Genomic DNA, 21860 nt, shown 5'->3' with positions numbered 1-21860 from the left:
GAATTACGTGCATTTTTAAAGGCTCTGGTCTGGCTTTACTGAATGTGTATAACTAATGCAGCCCATGCACACAATACAATCGTTCAGTATTACAAATATAATAAAAGAATAATGTCTTTTGGAAACCAACTTCCCTAATTAGGCAATTCAATTAATAAACAATTGTTTTATCAATAACAATCAGTTCTGGATGCATCTGTCCAGGGCTGTGCATCTGTCCCTAGCCACAGATAACCACTCTTGTCTTGAGTGACAACAGCTATCTGGAATCACCTATGATGCTAGCCAAAAGAATCCAGAGATTCTTGCCTCAGGAATCTGCTGCTGGACCTATCACCCTTAGGTGAGAATCAGGCCTAAGGGAGATGCACCCTGCTTGTCCTGGTGACTATTGTCATGGCAAAACAAAGGAAATCATCGAATGGGGCACCAGGTCAGTAGACAACTTTATAAAAGGGGAATCCCTCATTTTGCGGAGATTTCCTCTTGTTTACCTCATTTATCTGGGAGAGGAAATTAATGATAATCTACCTACAGACAGCAAAAAGAAATAACCCTTTTTACCAATCCCCATTATAAGCAAGACAAAAAAAAGTTTAATCTTTAAATACACTTATTTATGAAGAACACACATTCACTGCTTTAAAGAAAAGCCCCTAAAAATATTTGCATAGATGGTGGACGATACAAGTAAAAATGATTAAGGAATCAATTTAAAGGTATGTATTTTCCATGCAAAAAAATTGCCAACTAGAAAAATTATCCTTTATACTTAAAGAGCTATTTCTTTTTATAATAGGGATACTCCACATGTGTGTTTTACTAGATGTATTAGCATCTTATAGTGCGAAATACAAACCACAATCTATGCAAAATGTGCATCTGCAAGGCAGCTGTGCAAACTATAATTGTGACAGATGCATGCAGAGTGGTGAATGAGCAGCTGAAATGTAAAGAAGGATACTTTACAGAAGAGTGATTTAGCTTATGTTTGACTACGATGTAACTAAATACATGCCTTGATGAATACAGTTTTCTATTTGAAAGTGTCAGGAAAAGTGACATTTATTTCAGTAATTCACTGTCTTTGTGAAGACCTACAATGACAATTCTCTAAGCCACAGGCACAACAGGTTCTAAACTAATCAATTTGTTTCATCTAAAAGAAAGAATGTATTCAAGACACTGTTTTTTGACACAATTTATAATCATTATCTGCAATTATTCTACAAGAATAACACATCCAGATATTTAATTTACTCTGCTACATCAGTAAGTTCAGGCAGAGACAAGAAAAAAAAGAAATGTACATATAAATTAATTCAATACTCTTCAAATTCACTTAACAGCTATAAAATAAATGTCCCAATCTAGAAATATTTTTAATAAACATTCCTTCACTCAAATGTATTCAGGCCCCTCCTTTTACTTCTGTTTATTCTACCAATTTTGGATGGACAACTTAAAGTATAAATTTTTTTCTTTTTTTAAATAGGGAAGGGTAGGAGTAGAACCCTTGTTATAACTGTATTGCTTTTAGTGTTCCTACTAGGCAGATGCGCCATGAAAATAACTTTACTTTAAGCCCAGTCACTAGAACAGGTACGTAAAACTCCCTACCTGGGACGATTTTCTTTTCTTAGGGAATCTGTGCCCAAGATCGGCTTGAAAATACTCCTGGAGATAGAAGACTGAGAGGCAGACTTCTTGAAGTTGATCAGCTATCCAAAACATTGAAGGAACTGTACTGTCTTTTAGAAGTTTGGAAGACAGAACCATGGCTGAGGAATTGTTCAGCAGAATATCATCCAGGTAACCCATAACATAGATGCCCTTAGATCTAAGCAGGTCAAGAGTGGAACAAGCATTTTTGCAAAGACTCTTGGTGCAGAGGAGAGCCAGAATGGCATAGCAACAAATTGAAAGTTCTGGTCTCCTACAGAAAAGTATTGAAAACATTGGTATTCTGAGAAGATGGGAATGTGAAGATAGACACCCTGTTCACTTATGCCTCAAACCCCTCTAATCTGAGAGAAGCAATGACCAATCTCGCAGACTCCACAAAGAATTTGAGGACAAGCATATATCTGTTTAGGGATTTTAGATCCAAAATGTAATGTTTCAATTCAGAACTGGGCTTACCACTCCTTGTGGCTGAGGTTAACTCAGAGCACCCCACAAAAATGCTTGTCTTTGAGATGAAGCTGGTAAATTGGAGAGTAGTATTTAAGGAGTGAGCAGGGATAGAATTATTATTTTCTAGCCCCTGGAAACGACAGATTGGATTCAGAGGTCTAGGATGCTCTGATCCAGACTAGCTCAAATACCAGTAGCCAATCCCCCATTCAGGAGAATGAGAGTAATTTTTGGGCTTCAAGGCTTGCACCAAAAGCATGAATCCACCCTGACTTAGAGAAGGTGCCTTGATGGAGTGAAAGGACCCTTTTTAGTATGGAGAGGTAGTAGCTGTCATAGTGGTAGACTTAGACTGTTTTTTTGTTGGGTAAAAGTACCTTTCCCCCAGGAACTTAGTTAATACATTTATCAAGTGACTCACCAAACAGGCAATAACCATTGAGAGGTATGTGTAAAAGATACCTTCTAAAAGCAAGCTCAGCAGACCAAGCCTTTAACAAAAGGCTGTGCATATGCATCTAGCCCTAACGTAGTAGAGACATTTAGAGAAGGTGAAAACTCAATAAATTGAATAACACCCCACATGAAAAAACTGAACTCGGTCATAAATACAGGGAAAACTTGTCTTATCTTATCCTCGCTGGAGATTCCCAAAATTGACCAAATTTCACCCATCACAGTGATCATACCCCCAAAGGGGTCTTCAGAGTCTGAGTGCAATAGGAATGGACCATGGTCCTGGACCTGTATAGCACCCTGCAGATAATAACACTGCACGTGCCAAAGGAAGCAAATGTTACAGTCTGATCCCACTGTTGCGGGGGCCAGCTGCCAAGATATACATCAAGGGTAACAGATCCAGAAACTGCTAGTGAGCACTGAGGAAATAAGCAGTTGAATTTTGACAGAAGTGTTAGTGGAAATGGTGTAGAAAAATCTAAAGATTAGTTTAAAAAACTTCTTCAATTGGACATGTCCTTCACCTAGGGAAACTTGCAAATACTAGTCTACTATAGGGTGGAATAATAATAAAACCTTTTGGCTACAATTTACTATATATACAGTGGGGATCGAAAGTTTGGGCACCCCAGCTAAAAATTTGTATTAATGTGCATAAAGAAGCCAAGGAAAGATGGAAAAATCTCCAAAAGGCATCAAATTACAGATTAGACATTCTTATAATATGTCAACAAAAGTTAGATTTTATTTCCATCATTAACACTTTCAAAATAACAGAAAACAAAAAAATGGCGTCCGCAAAAGTTTGGGCACCCTGCAGAATTTATAGCATGCACTGCCCCCTTTGCCAAGCTGAGACCTGCCAGTGTCATGGATTGTTCTCAATCATCGTCTGGGAAGACCAGGTGATGTCACTCTCAAAGGTTTTAAATGCCCAGACTCATCTGACCTTGCCCCAACAATCAGCACCATGGGTTCTTCTAAGCAGTTGTCTAGAAAACTGAAACTGAAAATAGTTGACGCTCACAAAGCTGGAGAAGGCTATAAGAAGATAGCAAAGCGTTTTCAGATGTCAATATCCTCTGTTCGGAATGTAATTAAGAAATGGCAGTCATCAGGAACACTGGAAGTTAAAGCAAGATCTGGAAGACCAAGAAAAATATCAGACAGAACAGCTTGCAGGATTGTGAGAAAAACAATTCAAAACCCACGTTTGACTGCACAATCCCTCCAGAAAGATCTGGCAGACACTGGAGTTGTGGTACACTATTCCACTATAAAGAGATACTTGTACAAATATGATCTTCATGGAAGAGTCATCTGAAGAAAGCCTCTTCTACGTCCTCCCCACAAAAATCATTGTTTGAACTTTGCAAATGAACATATAGACAAGCCTGATGCATTTTGAAAACAAGTTCTGTGGACCGATGAGGTTAAAATTGAACTTTTTGGCCGGAATGAGCAAAGGTACGTTTGGAGAAGAAGGGGCACAGAATTGAATGAAAAGAACCTCTGTCCAACTGTTAAGCATGGGGTTGGATCAATCATGCTTTGGGGTTGTGTTGCAGCCAGTGGCACAGGGAACATCTCACGAGTAGAAGGAAAAATGGATTCAATAAAATTTCAGCAAATTTTGGATGGTAACTTGATGCCATCTGTGAAAAAGCTGAAGTTAAAGAGAGGATGGCTTCTACAAATGGATAATGATCCTAAACACACCTCGAAATCCACGGGGGATTACATCAAGAGGCATAAACTGAAGGTTTTGCCATGGCCTTCACAATCTCGTGAGCTCAACATCATTGAAAATCTATGGATAGACCTTAAAAGAGCAGTGCGTGACAGACAGCCCAGAAATCTCAAAGAACTGGAAGACTTTTGTAAGGAAGAATGGGCAAAGATACCTCAAACAAGAATTGAAAGACTCTTGGCTGGCTACAAAAAGCGTTTACAAGCTGTGATACTTGCCAAAGGGGGCAGTACAAGATATTAACTCTGCAGGGTGCCCAAACTTTTGCAGACGCCATTTTTTTGTTTTCTGTTATTTTGAAAGTGTAAATGATGGAAATAAAATCTAACTTTTGTTGACATATTATAAGAATGTCTAATCTGTAATTTGATGCCTTTTGGAGATTTTTCCATCTTTCCTTGGCTTCTTTATGCACATTAATACAAATTTTTAGCCGAGGTGCCCAAACTTTCGATCCCCACTGTATATATATATATATATATATATATATATATATATATATATTTTTTTTTTTTTTTTTCTTCTTTCTTACCGTCTAAAGTAAAAATACCTTGATGTCTGTGCTCCTGGTAAGCACGGGACTACTATGCACAAATCTTCCCTGTAGAGAATGCTGGCTGTGAAATTGGACAAATGTGCAAGAATATTTTGTGCTACCTCATAGCGATAACACTTGTGTGCCTACCTTTAAGTACTCCAGTTGCATCTTCCTGTGTGATCATCATGTCTTTTTGCACAGCTGTCATAGGAAGAGATTTCAGTCGTACAGTTGGGGAGGGCGAATTGGATAGCTGAAGTCCCTGTTGAAGCAGATGGCGTATATATTTAATATAGATCACATAACTGTATTATCAATAGTTTATCTCTAAAGCAAGACATCAGCTCTCCTCATTTCAAGGGTGCACATGAGGAAATGTAAAAATAAGGTACACTCAACTTCACAAAGAGAATCTCAGCGCCAACATTAAAGGGTATCTGTTGGAAAACCGGAATTTCTTTGTTTTTCCTGGGTGTCTCCTGTAGAAACATAAAGAGTACCCTCCATTAAGTCCTGACCCCATATGATCTCATTCAGGGCAGAGTTTTCTGACATCACAGAGCCAGTCCAAGCTCTGAAAAGATCCAAACCATATGGCTGGAATCCATCCATTGCTTGGACCGGCACCTGTTTCAGCTTCTCAGCAATCTGCTGAGAGCCTGACCCAGCCACTCCCTCCCACTTGACAGCCCAACGCTCCAAATGAACACTGGAGGGGCAGAACAAAGAGTCACCAGCTCTCTGTTCACGGAGCATTGAGAACTGAGTAATCAGCAGTGTTCAATTGCTCAGTTCTCTGTTTTAGCCGTTGCGGGGACAGATACAGCATCAGAGAAATGCTACATCCACCTAGGTGAGTATAATTATTTGTTGTTGTTAACCCATGCTTCTCTTTTAAAACTGGAGCAGCCAAAATTTGCAGCAACTGTACATGACAACCAACCAGCTTCTATATTTCATTTTAAAAGCTTAAGTGAACAAGCTAAAGAAACGGATTAGTTGCACAGATGCTCCAGATTTTGGCTGCTCCAGTTTACCTGTATTGCAGCTGTGTGTTCCAACTGCAGTTTGGGTGGTGTGGTATGCAATTCAGCACATCACACAGCTCTCTTTTTTTTTTTTTTAACACTGAGCTTTACTTGAAGTGTACAAAAGCACAGTTTATTCATGTCAATCTGCAGCAGCACAATTCAGTACAGCATGCTGCAATAAAATGCAGCAGGTCTTCATTTTATCACAGTTTGCTGCAGCGCAGCTCCAGGCTGTGTTGCTGTGTTAATAGGACACACAGGAAACAATTGTTGTTGTGACCAGCGTTTTACAATGCGGTATAACGTGCATACTGATCATCCAGCAGGCTCAAAATGCATACATGTTGCATACCAATACAATCACCTTTGTAACCATACTTTACAGAAATTGAGTATATTCCAGCATTCCAGTTAAACATTTTTTTCTTTTAGCTGCAATATCCAGTTGAATATCATTATTTAAAGAAGTATAGCCAAAGCTTTTGTTGGCTATACATCTCCTATGGATCACAGGAGTGCAGTTAGTTCTGCACGCCTGTGATCAGTTTTCCCCCGACAGAGGCTGAAGCTCGCTGTAGGCTGATGTCACATAGCTGGTCCAGGCTCTGAAAAAATCCTGATGATGTGGTCAGGATGCACTCAGATGCTGGGACCAGCAGCTGGCTCAGCCTTTCAGTGATCCGTCAAGAGCCGGAGCCAGCTGCTACTGCCCCCTCCACAGCCCAGTGCTCTACTGGAGGGGCTGACTGACAGGCTCTGGCTCTATGCTCAGAGAATGCTGAAAACTGAGCAATCAGCGATCTTTGATTGTTCAGTTCTCAGTGCAGAACCAGCAGGGGACAGATGCAGCATCGGATGATGCTCCATCTACCTAGGCGAGTATAAATGTTTGTTTTTTTTCAAATTTTTATACTCTTAATTCTAAAGCAAAACTACAAATCAGTTCCTGTGCTTACAATTGTCTAATTTATCTCTTCTACAATGATTTGCATCAGTTTAAAATGAACTTGATAGGCTTACTATATATCATATTTCTAACGTGCACCTTTTTATTCTGCATATGCAAGAAAGGTTTTTGCTAAATAATGGCTTCTCCGTTCTATTTTTCTACAGTTATTAATATTGATGCCAAATCTATTCTTTGCTGATTGCTGCATGTAAAAGGCCAAGTGCATCTGAGTCATGATTGGAATAGTTGTAATTGCGATGACCTATCACGTTATAATAGAAAACAAATCCTTCTAAATCCTGAAGAGTTCCCAGTACTCAGATTTTTTTTGGCATCCATATACAAGATGGCAAACTGTTATCGGTAAAGTACATCTTCTACAATGTCTAGGAGACGTGAATTATCATATCATTTTCTCAATCAAGTACACACCTCTTCAGTTTAACATACTTCAAAATTCTCGAAGTCTATGATAAATGCCAAAAGGGCTTTTTCAATCAAATATAAAGTTGTAGCCTGAAACAACAGTAGTCAACTGCCAGATTCTGAACTGAACTGGCAGCCGTCCAGATGTTGCAAAACTACAAGTCCCATCATGCCTCTGCTTTTGGGAGTCATGCTTGTAACTGTCAATCTTGCAATGCCTCATGGGCCTTGTCGTTTGACAACAACTGGAGGGCCGCCAGTTTGACACCTGTGCTGTAAGGTGTGCCCAAATAATGCCGGCAGATGACTAGACAATAGTATTAACTGTGGTCATTCTGCAACTGATCTTTTCCGTTACTGACCAACCATGCATTGTTCTGTACCGTGTCTCTGTATAGACACAGCATCTTGGTAGTCCTGGCATGTTTTACACTAGGCATTCTGTATGTGAGAGAAAGCAAGGAGGGTTACCAGGCCTCATTACTGGGTGCATTCCAGATCAACAGACTACCCATTCTTAACTAGGGTTCCTCCAGAGGTTGCTAGGAGTTCCTTAAGCTGTTGCTATCTGACCTCCCATGTGATGGTGCCTGCATAGTTCTAGGTCTAATACCAATTGGTAGAGCTAGCTGCATGACTCTAATGGTGGCATTCTGACCACAACTGTGGGGGGGGGGGGGCATTCTTCCCCCTGACTACAACAAAAGTAAGAGGCATTTTCTCAGTGACCACTGTGAGAACTACAGTAGCTTCAAATGGGAGATCTTTAAGGACAGAACCCCTCACTAAGTTCTTCTTTTTAATGCCTGTTCATGCTCAATTTTATTAAAAGAAAGTGCTGACAAAGTTCCAACAATCAAAAACATCACATACATCACTGCAGTTTTGGCCTTACTCTTCAGGCCCTCATCTGTCTGCTACAGACCACGACACCATACCACTCAGTACCTCTCTCAAAAGCTTGGTTCATATACTTGACAGTCTCTTGCTGCCCTGGCTCCATTCTGTACTCCTGGACAGAGGCATCCTCTGTCTGCTGGGCTGGAACACAGAACCATGGTCAGGTTTCCGCAAAAAGCCCAGCACACACCTGCCCAATTAGTGTGCTGATGGTTCGCAAAACATGGACCCAAAACTGGAGATTGAATCTCACCCAGATCACTGTAAAATCTCCGGGCTCCAGGTCCCAAAACAGATTTTACTAAACAGTGGGAAAACTAAAAAAACAGTTTCCTCTAAATTAAGCAAACCCTCAGAGTCCCCCAACATTCACAGTCACAGCTTCTATTTACATCATGGCAGGGTACCACACTTCCACACCGCCATTGGACTAATCTTAATAGGGGGTTTCCTGAGACCCGAAAATTATTGCAAGAGTTCCTTAGGGGTAAGAAGTTTGGGAAAGGCTGTCATAGAGAAAATGGTTATGTTAGTCTTATGCATTACAGTAGTGTTTGGATGAAAAACTTAACTACTTACACATGCAGACAGGGAGCAAAGAATACCTGCTAAGTGTAATTTACAATTTTGACAGTAGTGCACTTGGAAAACTGCCTAAGCTAGTGATTTTTGGGTGGTATCCTATACATGGGATAAAACTGCATTTTTGACAGCACAATCGATTACAGTATAGGACATAAGTTTTAATCATTACAGCTGGGTTTTTTCAGCTACCTTCAGGTTATTGGACACTCCCAAAAAAAAAGAAAGCTGCAGGGACACCCCTTTATACAACCTGTTTCTACTCCCAGCCTCAGTTCTTTAGCAAGCAAAAAAGAGACATTATAAGAACGGAGGGGAAAGACCTCTGTTCCATACTGTACTCCAAGAGGCTGATTTTAGTGGTAAATCAATAATCCTATTTTCTTAGTCATACAGTACAGGGCACAGGATCTTTAAGAATTATGACTGGATTGCCCACACAGTCCAACAAGGCAAATTATACCAACAGGCTCACATAACAAAGGGGTCAAGAAGGCTTGGCAGCTTCGGAGAGCAGCTTGTGGCACCTTACATCCAAAACCTGTGTGTGTTGGGGGGGTTGGGGGGGGCGCCTTAACATCCACCTGGCAGAACAAAAGCCAAGATGTCAGCCTTGCAAATCACAGACTGCTGCTGAAAAGCCAATGAAACACTAACATATCTGGTAGAGTTTGCATTAATATGGAAGGGAAGAACTTCAAACTACAGGCTCCAATTGTAATTTGTCTGATCCACATAGCAGTGTGGGGCAAGAAGCAGGCAGATGTTCAGAAGTACAAAGTGAGAATGCCTAAACGTGTACAAACAAATGGAAACCGCCTCAACCTATAACTGGCCTTTGCAGCATGGAGCACATCGAAGGGAGTCACAAGTCAAAAAAACAACAAACAAAACTTTCCAGCTCACTTACCAGCTAGCCTGCAACAAACTGAATTAACCCTGTCTAACAGTTCATGTTAAAACAATTTAGTATGCACACATTTGCAAATATATGTGTAAACGTCAGAGGCCATGTCACAGCACATCAGTGTACTGCAGTCCCAACTCAAAAAATGTTGAGTTTCCAAAGTTGAAGCACATATTGCAGTGGATAGATTAAGGGCAGGTATGCCTGAAGGAAGCCCACCCCTCCTAAAAAAGGTATACGGACACAGTGGAAACCCAGCAATAGCACAATGGCAGCAAAGATATCCAGTGCATCTCCTCACCAATTCACCAACAATACAAACAAATGGCATCCAACCCAACCTATAAACTGGCCTTTGCAGCAAGCAGCACTTGGAAGGGCGACACATGTCAAAAAAACAACAAACAAAAATTCCCAGCTCACTTACCAATTTCAGGAGGAAGAAGGCCTGGAGCTTCAAAACAACAATTTTGTCCTCTGCAACATTAAGAATGGCTCCTTTTAGGATAAGGACACTAACTCAAAGACCCACTGAACAAAGTTGATAGAAACAAAAAAGTCAATTTTGCCAGTAAAGTCCGACAAATGAATATCCCTAAGAGGTTCAAAAGGCAGTTTCTACAGAGCCAAGAGAACCAGATTAAGGTAGAAAGGGTATTTAGGAGAGCACTCAAGGGGAACCAGTGGACCGGAAAACTCTTGCCTGGTTTAGGTAGTTTAAGGGACCCAAAACCTCTGCTACAGGCACATCATCCAGATCCAGTTCATCAGAAGAAGGAGCGTCCTCAACTGATACATTCTCCTCAGTAATGTGTCTGCCTCAAGGAGGAAATCAAAGGGCTTAGGAGGTAAGGTCAAAAGGGGCACAGCTGTGACCCCTACTCTTTATGGCTAAAATTTCTCTCTGCATAAAGAAAGAAGAGTCTGACCCTTTTTGTTAGCACTTAAGATTTGCCATGCTTGTGAAACATCAGCCCCAGAGAAGTCCTCAAAACAACCTCTGCACTAGTAGAGAGGGAGGGGATGTCACTGGTCAAAAGTAAAAAGTTGAGTTCTGCTCAGTAGAGAGAAGAGATTCACAACCTATGGACACTAGCAAAAAATGAGGCTTGCTGGGAATGGACTGGGTTATATGGGTGACATCTCTGTGGCCTTCTTTTTTTTTGCCAGTGCCTACTTACAAGAAGGCAGCTGCATATACAGTGCATCCAGAAAGTATTCACAGCGCTTAACTTTCGCCACATTTTGTTATGTTACAGCCTTATTCCAAAATGGATTAAATTCATTTTTTTCCTCAACATTCTACAAACAATACCCCATAATGACAATGTGAAAGAAGTTTGTTTTCAAATATTTGCAGTGAATTAAAAATAAAAAAACGGAAAAAAAACACATGTACATAAGTATTATTATTATTATTAGTATTTATAAAGCGCCAACAGTTAGCTCAGCGCTGTACATTACAAAGGGGGGACAGAACATGCGACAGTACAATAACAATACAATGCGATACACGAGGGGTTCGAGGGCCCTGCTCTTTAGAGCTTACAATCTAGGAGATAAGTATTCATTAATTACAGCCTCAAGTAGTTTTGAGTATGGTGCTACAAGCTTGGCACACCTATTTTTGGGAAATTTCTGCCATTCTTCTTTGCAGTATCTCTCAAGCTCCATCAGGTTGGATGGGGAGCATTGGTGCAGTCTTTTTCAAATCTCTCCAGAGATGTTTAATCGGGTTCAAGTCTGGGCTCTGGGTGGGCCACTCCAAGACATTCACAGAGTTGGCCCGTAGACACTCCTTTGTTATGTGGGCTGTGTGCTTAGAGTCGTTGTCCTGTTGAAAGATGTCGCCCCAGTCTAATGTCCAGAGCGCTCTGGAACAGGTTTTCATCAAGGATGTCTCTTTACATTGCTGCATTCATCCTTCCTTCGCTCCTGACTAGTCTCCCAGTGTCTGCTGCTGAAAAACATCCCCACAGCATGATGCTGCCACCACCATGCTTCACTGTAGCGATGGTATTGGCCAGGTGTTGAGCGATGCCTGGTTTCCTCCAGACATGAAACTTTTCATTCAGGCAAAGAGTTCAATCTTTGTTTCATTAGACCAGAGAGTTTTGTTTCACATGCTCTGAGAGTCCCTTAGGTGCCTTTTGGCAAAATCCAGGCGGACTGCCATTTGCCTTTTACTGAGGAGTGGCTTCTGTCTGGCAACTCTTTGTAGAGGCCTGATTGGTGGAGTGTTGCAGAGATGGCTGTTCTTCTGGAAGGTTCTCCTCTCTCCATAGAGAAAGGCTGGAGCTCTTTCAGAGTGACCATCGGGTGCTTGGTTACCTCCCTGGCTAAGGCCCTTCTCCCTTGATTGCTCATTTTGGCCCGGTGGCCCGCTTTAGAAAGATTCCTGGTGGTTCTTAACGTCTACAGTCTACGGACAATTCCTTGGACGTCATGGTTTGTGCTCTTACATGCACTGTTAACTGTGGGACCTTATATAGACAGGTTTATGCCTTTCCTAATTATGTCCAATCAACTGAATTTCCCAAAGAGGGACTCCAATCAAGTTGTGGAAACATCTCAAGGATGATCAGTGGGAACAGGATGCACCAGAGCTCAATTTTGAGTGTCATGGCAAAGGCTGTGAATACTTATGTGCATGTGTTTTTTTCTGTTTTTTATTTTTAATAAATTGCAATGATTTCAAAACGAACTTCTTTCACATTCTCATTATGGGGTATTGTTTTGTAGAATGTTGAGGAAAAAAATGAATTTAATTCATTTTGGAATAAGGCTGTAACATAACAAAATGTGGCAAAAGTTAAGCGCTATTAATACTTTCTGGATGCACTGTAACCCAATGATAAAGGAGCCTGTGTCCTGTATTGTACAACTAAGAAATAGGTGTCCTTCACACTGGCAATAATCAGGTACTTAACAAGCACAATGGAAAATCAGGTCATATAGTGAATACATCAACAAACCAATCAACCACAAACATATAAACAGTACTGTACACCAATATGATCCAGAAATAATCCTCTAGAGCCAAATTAAGAGAATTGACAGACTTGGGACCCATGCGCGCATGAAAAGTCTTGCCAGTGTCATAATCCTAAAATGTGTAAATAGATATAACTAAATGACATATCAGTTATAAAGGCAATTACAAGCAATGTCAAGCAATACAAACAAATAATATCACTATACATAACTACAAACATAACCGTAAAATAAAATCCTCTTTATTTTTGTGAGTTATGCCAAGAATGGATTTTCTAGCACTCATGAGATGTAAATGGTTCTCATCTAATACCTACAGTGCTGCTCTTTATATTGAAGCCAAGGATTTGTTATGGCTGCAGGCTTTCAAGCACAATGTTGAAAATGGAAATGGTTTTAATTAAAACATTTTCTGCGGTCAGAAAGACACTTACAGTTGTGAACATTATAGTTACCTCTGGGCTATGTCTCTCAGAAAAGGACCATGTTTCAGAAGCAGAAACTTTGTCATTTAGTCTTGTTAGAGAAGATGGAGGAGAGACTAATACAGGTTTATTCATGGGGTGTTTACCCTCGGTCTTGTCTCTGCTCCTGTCCTGTGGAGTTGGTTTAAAGTCCCCATCCCATGTAGAAAAACCAGAACCTGGAGCTATATAAAAAGAGAAATAAATAATTCAAAAACATGAAACCACAAATTGGATTAATATTTTTTTCCATTTAAAAACAAGAATAGTGTAATTTATTCAATTATATTTTTGCATGTCATGACCATGAAAGTCATAGTTCTTAAGCCTATAATACTCAATATTTACTTTCATGAAATGCTTTGGAATTACTCTGCTGCCACCTACTGAACTGAAGTAATTACAACACATTAGCAGCTTATCTGGATTTTTGATTGACACTGGTAACACAGGCTAACTATATTGTAAATTTTGAAACACTAAATTGTTACAAAGGTTTCTGGTTGTGTTTTATTTTTTTTCCGTAAAATGGACCTGAACTTTATAAGATGTGCCCAAGAAAAAAGGTAAGCAGAAGGCAAAGGACTAGTCATCCATATTGCTTGTAGGGTTCCTGCAGTTGATCTCTCCCCATTACTGGCTTGTTCCGCACTGTGCTTGTGTGTGGTGGTGACCATCTTGGTGGAAGCAGTGCTTTGCTTGCTTATGTCACAGCTGCCCCCTCCTCCGATAACTGCTAAACTCGTAAAATGGGGGGGATGGTATTGGAACTATTCAAGATCAAGTAGGAGGGGTGTGGGAAGCACAAATCTACAGAATGAATTAAGCAGAAGCAGGTAGAAGCATGAAGTGTACAATTTCAGGTACAGAATTCTCTCCAGCACTGTGGTGACATCACCAAATCTCACTCCGAATTTCAAGATACTAGCAAACACAAGCAGCAATGCCCCTACAATGCAGGTATACAGCTATGAGGTTGTAGGCACAGAAGCACCTCACATACGAGTAAGTACACTGCTATTTTTCAGGAGGAATTCCAGCCAGAAGGAAAATCTTTCAGGATGCTGAATAATAACAATAATAAAAAATCTTCTTTATATATATATATATATATATATATATATATATATATATATATATATAGTCAGGTCCATAAATATTGGGACATCGACACAATTCTAACATTTTTGGCTCTATACGCCACCACAATGAATTTGAAATGAAACTAACAAGATGTGCTTTAACTGCAGACTGTCAGCTTTAATTTGAGGGTATTTACATCCAAATCAGGTGAACGGTGTAGGAATTACAACAGTTTGCATATGTGCCTTCCACTTTTTAAGGGATCAAAAGTAATGGGACAGAATAATAATCATAAATCAAACTTTCACTTTTTAATACTTGGTTGCAAATCCTTTGCAGTCAATTACAGCCTGAAGTCTGGAACGCATAGACATCACCAGATGCTGGGTTTCATCCCTGGTGATGCTCTGCCAGGCCTCTACTGCAACTGTCTTCAGTTCCTGCTTGTTCTTGGGGCATTTTCCCTTCAGTTTTGTCTTCAGCAAGTGAAATGCATGCTCAATCGGATTCAGGTCAGGTGATTGACTTGGCCATTGGATAACATTCCACTTCTTTCCCTTAAAAAACTCTTTGGTTGCTTTTGCAGTATGCTTTGGGTCATTGTCCATCTGTACTGTGAAGCGGTGTCCAATGAGTTGTGAAGGATTTGGCTGAATATGAGCAGATAATATTCCCGAAACACTTCAGAATTCATCCGGTTGCTTTTGTCAGCAGTCACATCATAAATAAATACAAGAGAACCAGTTCCATTGGCAGCCATACATGCCCACGCCATGACACTACCACCACCATGCTTCACTGATGAGGTGGTATGCTTAGGATCATGAGCAGTTCCTTTCCTTTTCCATACTCTTCTCTTCCCATCACTCTGGTACAAGTGGATCTTGGTCTCATCTGTCCATAGGATGTTGTTCCAGAACTGTGAAGGCTTTTTTAGATGTCGTTTGGCAAACTCTAATCTGGCCTTCCTGTTTTTGAGGCTCACCAATGGTTTCCATCTTGTGGTGAACCCTCTGTATTCACTCTGGTGAAGTCTTCTCTTGATTGTTGACTTTGACACACATACACCTACCTCCTGGAGAGTGTTCTTGATCTGGCCAACTGTTGTGAAGGGTGTTTTCTTCACCAGGGAAAGAATTCTTCGGTCATCCACCACAGTTGTTTTCCGTGGTCTTCCGGGTCTTTTGGTGTTGCTGAGCTCTCTGGTGCGTTCCTTCTTTTTAAGAATGTTCCAAACAGTTGTTTTGGCCACGTTAATGTTTTTGCTATCTCTCTGATGGGTTTGTTTTGTTTTTTCAGCCTAATGATGGCTTGCTTCACTGATAGTGACAGCTCTTTGGATCTCATCTTGAGAGTTGACAGCAACAGATTCCAAATGCAAATAGCACACTTGAAATGAACTCTGGACTTTTTATCTGCTCGTAATTGGGATAATGAGGGAATAACATACACCTGGCCATGGAACAGCTGAGAAGCCAATTGTCCCATTACTTTTGGTCCCTTAACAAGTGGGAGGCACATATGCAGACTGTTGTAATTCCTACACCGTTCACCTGATTTGGATGTAAATACCCTCAAATTAAAGCTGACAGTCTGCAGTTAAAGCACATCTTGTTCATTTCTTTTCAAATCCATTGTGGTGGTGTATAGAGCCAAAAATGTTAGAATTGTGTCGATGTCCCAATATTTATGGACCTGACTGTATATATATATATATATATATATATATATATATATATATATATATGTACAATGAATATCTCCTAAACATGCATCACTGGAGGGATCTGTTGTACAGGTAAGTGTGTGATAATGTGCTAGTATGTGCTGTATATTAGGGGGATCAGTACTTTTTTTTTGTTTTTTTGTGACTCCACTACCAATTTAACATATACGGTCTGTTTCCTAATATAGTAAATTTCCACATTTTTAGTTCAAGTCCACTATAAAAGGAAACCTGTACTGACAGAAATGCCAGTGCTGACTTCCATCTGAAAATGCTCACTGACCAAGAGCACAAATGCAGCCAATGAAGTCAGAACTCCCAATTTGCACATGTTACAGTATTCAAGACGCTGGCTTAAAGTAAAGTGGAACTAAAGCTGCAAACATCACTTTATTGCCAGATAGGCTTTTGTTGCAGAAGCAATTCTGTGTCTCAACTGCAATAATGCTCCTATTCTGCCTACCAGAAATGTTTCTACTCAATGTACACTGAGCCAGTATGTGAAGCTTGGTATGAATACACTTCTGAGTGCATGAACAGGAAACATGTCATTCCGGGTTGTTCAATCATGATAACCGAAGACACTAACTCAAAAGAAGATCAGGAAAAGATGTCAGCAGCGATTGGAGATATTTAGGTCTGCCATATATTCACTTGTTCTGCATAATTTCATATTATAGCACAGGCCTGTGGGCCATAAAACTTCAGCTCCCCTTTAAAGGACAACTAGTGTGAAATTATGATGATGAACTTAATGCTCTTAGGCCATTGGATAATAGATTGGAAGCTGCTGACATACTGCAGTGTTTCAAGCTCATAAAGTATTATCACATGCATACAAAAATTGGCTAAGGGCTCATGTACACTGCAGCTGATAAACCCACGTTTAGGAGCTGTTCAGCGTTTTTTTCAGCTGAACTCACCCTAATGTTTTCCTATGTGTCCATGTACACATCTTCATTTACAGTCGTTTACAGGTATTTGAGTTTACAGTCGTTTTTATGAACATAGAAAACTTGCGTCAGCAGTCAATTTTATCAGCGTTTCAAATACAAAACGCTTGTAAACACGGCTAAACACTGCAAATCGCATTTATAAATGTTTGCGTTTAAAAAAAAAAATTTTTAACTCTTCCAGTTCCTGATGCTGTCCAGAGCCTTTTTTTCATCATGAAAAATGCATGCAAAGAGTTTTCAAGGTACTCAAATGGACAAAACACTGAACACAAGATGTTCTTCAGAAGCTTGTCACACATTGTAATGACCAATTCACACCTTAGACCTCTCCCACCATTGGAAACAAAAGATATGTTAATGTCCATTCCCACCTCAAATTCCTCATGAAGTTCTTACACTAAATGAAACTAAATGAAACATTCATACAAGATCAGGAGACGGAAGCAAGAATACAAAAAGAAATAGAACAATATTTTCAACTAAATGAAATGGAAGAAGTTTCAATTGCTATGGTTTGGGAAACCCATAAGGCGTATATAAGAGGCATCCTGATTTCCATAGGGGCAGAAAAAAAGAAAAAACATCAGGAAAAGATAAAGACTAGAATAGAAGATCTATATGAATTAGAGCAAATACATAAAAAAAGAATGGAATTGGAGAGGATAAAAACAAAAAAATTCAGACATATTTAGAGAATGCGGCACTACCTAAATTAAAAGAAGAACGACTGGCAATATTAGATAGACCAATAACACAAGAAGAGGTGCTTGAAGCTCTTAGGAGCACACAAGCATGGAAAAGCTTGGTAAGATGTTATAGGAAGTTTAAAAGAACAATCCTTAAAATGTGTGCGTATCTCCTAGATTATAAGCTCGAAAGAGCAGGGCCCTCAATCCCCTCATGTTTTGCATTGTATTGGTATTGTTCTGTCACATGTTCTGTCCCCCTTTGTAATGTACAGTGCTGAGGGAACTATTGGCGCTTTATAAATACTGTATAATAATAATAATAATAATATATGAATGCCTTAGGAGAGGGAATGCAAATAAGGAAAGAATCCCTGCTGGCACACAGAACAATTATCCCTAAGTAAGATAAAGATCTATCTTAATGTGCCAGCTATAGACCAATAGCATTATTGAATATAGATACAAAATTATATGGAAAAGTTATTGCGAATAGGGTAAAAGACCTAATGCCAGAATGGATTCACATAGATCAAGTGGGATTTATACCGGGAAGAGAAGGAAGAGCTAATGGTCTGAGGTCTTTGCTACTGCTGCAGAAAAGCAAGAAGGAGAAATCTCCAGTTGTACATCTGTCAATAGACGCTGAAAAAGCGTTTGACAGAGTAGACTGGAGATTTATGATGAGTACTTTAGAAGCGATAGGACTAGGACCAAAAATTATTAAAGTGCATAAAATCTTTATATAGTCACCCTTCTGCAGAGGTGAAAGTTAAAGGCTCATTGTCAGAGCCTTTTGACATGTATAATTATTTATTTATTTCAGGTACTTATATAGCGCCGTCAATGTATGTAGTGCTTTACATACATATATTGTACATTCACATCAGTCCCTAACCCTCAAGGAGCGTACAATCTAAAGTCCCTAACTCACATTCATACATACACATACTAGGGCCAATTTAGACAGGAGCCAATTAACCTACCAGCATGTCTTTGGAGTGTGGGAGGAAACCGGAGTACCTAGAGGAAACCCACGCAGTCACAGGGAGAACATGCAAACTCCAGGCAGTTGGTGCCGGGGTTGGGATTCGAACCACTGACCCTAGTACTGCCAGGTGGAAGTGCTAACCATTTAGCCACTGTATGGCTTCAATTTTGCAGTAAGCCGTAAAACATGATTTACAGGTAAACCAAAAATCAAAATTTCTTTATTGCACATCAAGGGACACAGACCAAGTTTTTTCATCCTTATAAACAGGAATGTCCAAAAGCACCGAATATGAAGGGAGGGCACAACAGGAGCAAGCCAACAGGCCCCATAAACAAAAAGAAACATCACGCAAAACACTGCAACCAAAAGGTAGCATCCTCAATGGTTCTAATATCCTCCTGGTAAAACCGTGTAACAAAGATCAGGTAGTGGCTTTCAAACTTAAGCTACTGAAATTTGATGACAGAAAGCCCAGGCTGCACCTACACTCCTGGTTGAAAAAGTCGTCAAGTCATAAGTTTGAGAAATAAGCTGACGAATCCAATGGAGCTGCATGACCTTTCTTTGGGCCCTCGTGAAATGCAAAGAGGGAATCCAATTGCCGAACTGCAGCACTAGCCTTAGGCAAATCCTGATCGCATTAACCACATTTAATGTGTGAAGCGACTTTCTCCCCAACCAGCTGAGGTTGAAGAACCACCTTGTCACAGTTCGAGTATCAAGAACGACTGCTCACAGGAAATGCCAGCCAGAGCTGAGACCCTACAAGTTGAAGTAATGTCAACCAAAAACACAGCCTTCAACATCAAAACGACTAAAAAGAAGGTCTCGAATGGGGTCAAAATGGAGGTTTTTGTAAGACAGGTAGAAGTAAATTGTAATTCTATGGGGGGAAAGATGGCAATACTCATGGCACCCTGTACCAAGGCATGCGCCAAAGAATAAAAATCAATTGGCCTCAGAAAAGAGACTGTCAAGGCTGTGATCTGATCCTTGGTGGTGTTCTAGGTCAGACAAATATCAACAATCTTTTGAAGAAGGCCAAAATATGACCCACCACATACTTGCAAGGCTTAAAATTGCTAGTCTCACACCAAGCATTATAAGATTTTCCGGTCCTGCTGTGAATCTACCTCAGAGTAGCCATCCTGGCTGTTAAAAGAAAAAGAATAGCAGAATGAGAGACTCCCTTGTCTCTCAAGACCCTGGCTTCAGTAGCCATGTTATTAAAGACAACTACCATAAAGGAACAAGACAAGGATGCCCACTATCACCGCTTATATTTACACTATCCTTAGAGCCCCTGTTAGCAATGATACGGCAGAGTGTAGATATAAAGGGGTTACAAATTGGAGAAATAGAACATAAAGCATTTGCAGACGATATGTTGTTTTATGTAGTAAACCCTAGAGTAACATTACCAAACCTTGAGAATATTAAAACATTATGGAGAATTATCAGATTTTAAAATTAATCTTTCAAAATCGGAGATATTGGATATTAATATACCAAGAGCAGAAAGACAGTCTCTACAACAAAAGTTCCCATTTACCTGGAGGGATAAAGAACTGAATTACTTAGGAGTAAAGCTAACTCAGTCACTTAGGAATATATAATCAAACAAACTATATACCTTTATTAAATGAGATTAACCACTTGCCTTCCTGAGGATTTACCCACTTCCTGACCAGGCCATTTCTTGCATTACGCTGCTGCATTACTTTAACTGACAATTGCGCGGTCATGCAACGCAGCACCCAAATTAAATTTACATCCTTTTTTCCCACGAATAGAGCTTTCTTTTGATGGTATTTGATCGCCTGTGTGGTTTTTATTTTTTGCGCTATAGAAAAAAAAAGGACTGACAATTTTAAGGAAAAAAAAACAATATTTTTGACTTTTTGCTATTAAACATGTCCAGTAAAAACAATTTTAAAAATCAAATTTCGGCATGCATTTAGGCCAAAATGTATTCTGCTACATGTCTTTGCTAAAAAAAATCCCAATAGGTGTAAATTAATTGGTTTACGTGAAATTTATAGTATTTACAAATGGTGGTATATACACTGGAATTTTTTTTTTATATTATTTTTACTAGTAATGGCGGCAATCAGCGGGACTGTGGTGGGCATTCTGACACTGGGGGGAAAAGACTTGGTGTTACTGACATCCCCAGTGACACCAATACAGTGATCAGTGCTAATAAAAAGCACTGAGTAAAATCTCAAAATGATCACTTTCCTGGGTAGGATGAATAAATATGGTGAAAATGATGATAGTGCTTAAAATTCTGTATAAATTCCAAATGTTACCAATGTCCTTGCCGCAAATGTATTTTAGGGTTCCTAAAAGAATGATAATGAGATATATGGGCAAATAATACTTCATATTTCACCCTAAGTTTTTTATGTAAAGACAAAATAAATGTGGGTTTAAATGTGCCAGCTTTTAAAAGATATTATTATGCAGTATTACTATCATGAATAATGGATTGGGTATATAATGCACGGGGGAAAAGTTGGGTAGGGACTGAACAAATGTTAAGTGAAGAACAATTGATTAAAATTATTTGGCTTCCACAACAATTTTGGATGTTTTCGGTAAACACCAGCACTTGGATGGGGGTTTAAAACACCATTAATACCACTTGAAGGAACACATTTTTTTTTTTTGCCGGTTAAAACTATTATAGCAGGAACTTGGATTAAAGATAGGAATGTACGATTAACCGTTTGCCTACCAGGCACTTTCACCCACTTTCTGCCTAGGCCAATTTTCAGCTTTCAGTGCTGTTGCGGTCATGCAACACTGTACCCATATGACATTTTTATAATATTTTTTCATAAAAATAGAGCTTTCTTTTGGTGGTATTTAAATCGCCACTGGGTTTTTATTTTTTGCACTCTAAACAAAAAAAGAGCAAAAATTTTGAAAAAAAGGGTTTGTTTCTATTATAAAATTTTGCAAACAGGTAATTTTCCTCCTTCACTGATGTGCGTAGATGAGGCTGCACTGATAGGCACCACTGGGGCACTGATGAGGCAGCGTTGATGAGGAGGCACTGATGATGCACTGATATGCAGCAATGATGGGCACTGACAGGCAGCACTGATGGGCACTGATAGGTGTTATTGATGGGCACTGATAGGTGGCACTGACTGGAGGAACTGATGGGTGGCACTGACTGGGGGCACTGACGGGTGGCACTGACGGGCAGCACTGCTGGGTGCAACTGCTGGGTGGCACTGCTGGGTACTGATGTGCGGCATTTCTGAGCAC

At 39.8% G+C, this 21860-nt stretch overlaps 1 protein-coding gene across 2 annotated transcripts in view; it reads right to left on the bottom strand.

The window, feature by feature from the left end:
* MAP9 (microtubule associated protein 9) overlaps positions 1-21860 on the bottom strand; it is a 132072-nt gene that overhangs the window by 82413 nt on the left and 27799 nt on the right. For both annotated transcript variants that reach the window (XM_089670420.1, XM_089670421.1), the window contains exons 5-6: positions 13128-13321; positions 5031-5145 (exon numbers count right to left, since the gene is read on the bottom strand). In XM_089670420.1, the coding sequence (XP_089526546.1) occupies positions 5031-5145; positions 13128-13321 (309 nt within the window). The remainder of the gene's footprint in view (positions 1-5030; positions 5146-13127; positions 13322-21860) is intronic.

The sequence above is a fragment of the Staurois parvus genome, unplaced genomic scaffold (assembly GCF_062004578.1).
Source record: "Staurois parvus isolate SC_StPar_1 unplaced genomic scaffold, SC_StPar_1.0 ptg000090l, whole genome shotgun sequence".
In the NCBI taxonomy this organism is placed as follows: Eukaryota; Metazoa; Chordata; class Amphibia; order Anura; family Ranidae; genus Staurois; species Staurois parvus.
Note: the sequence above shows the minus strand (reverse complement) of the source record. Positions and strands in the feature narration are given on the sequence as shown.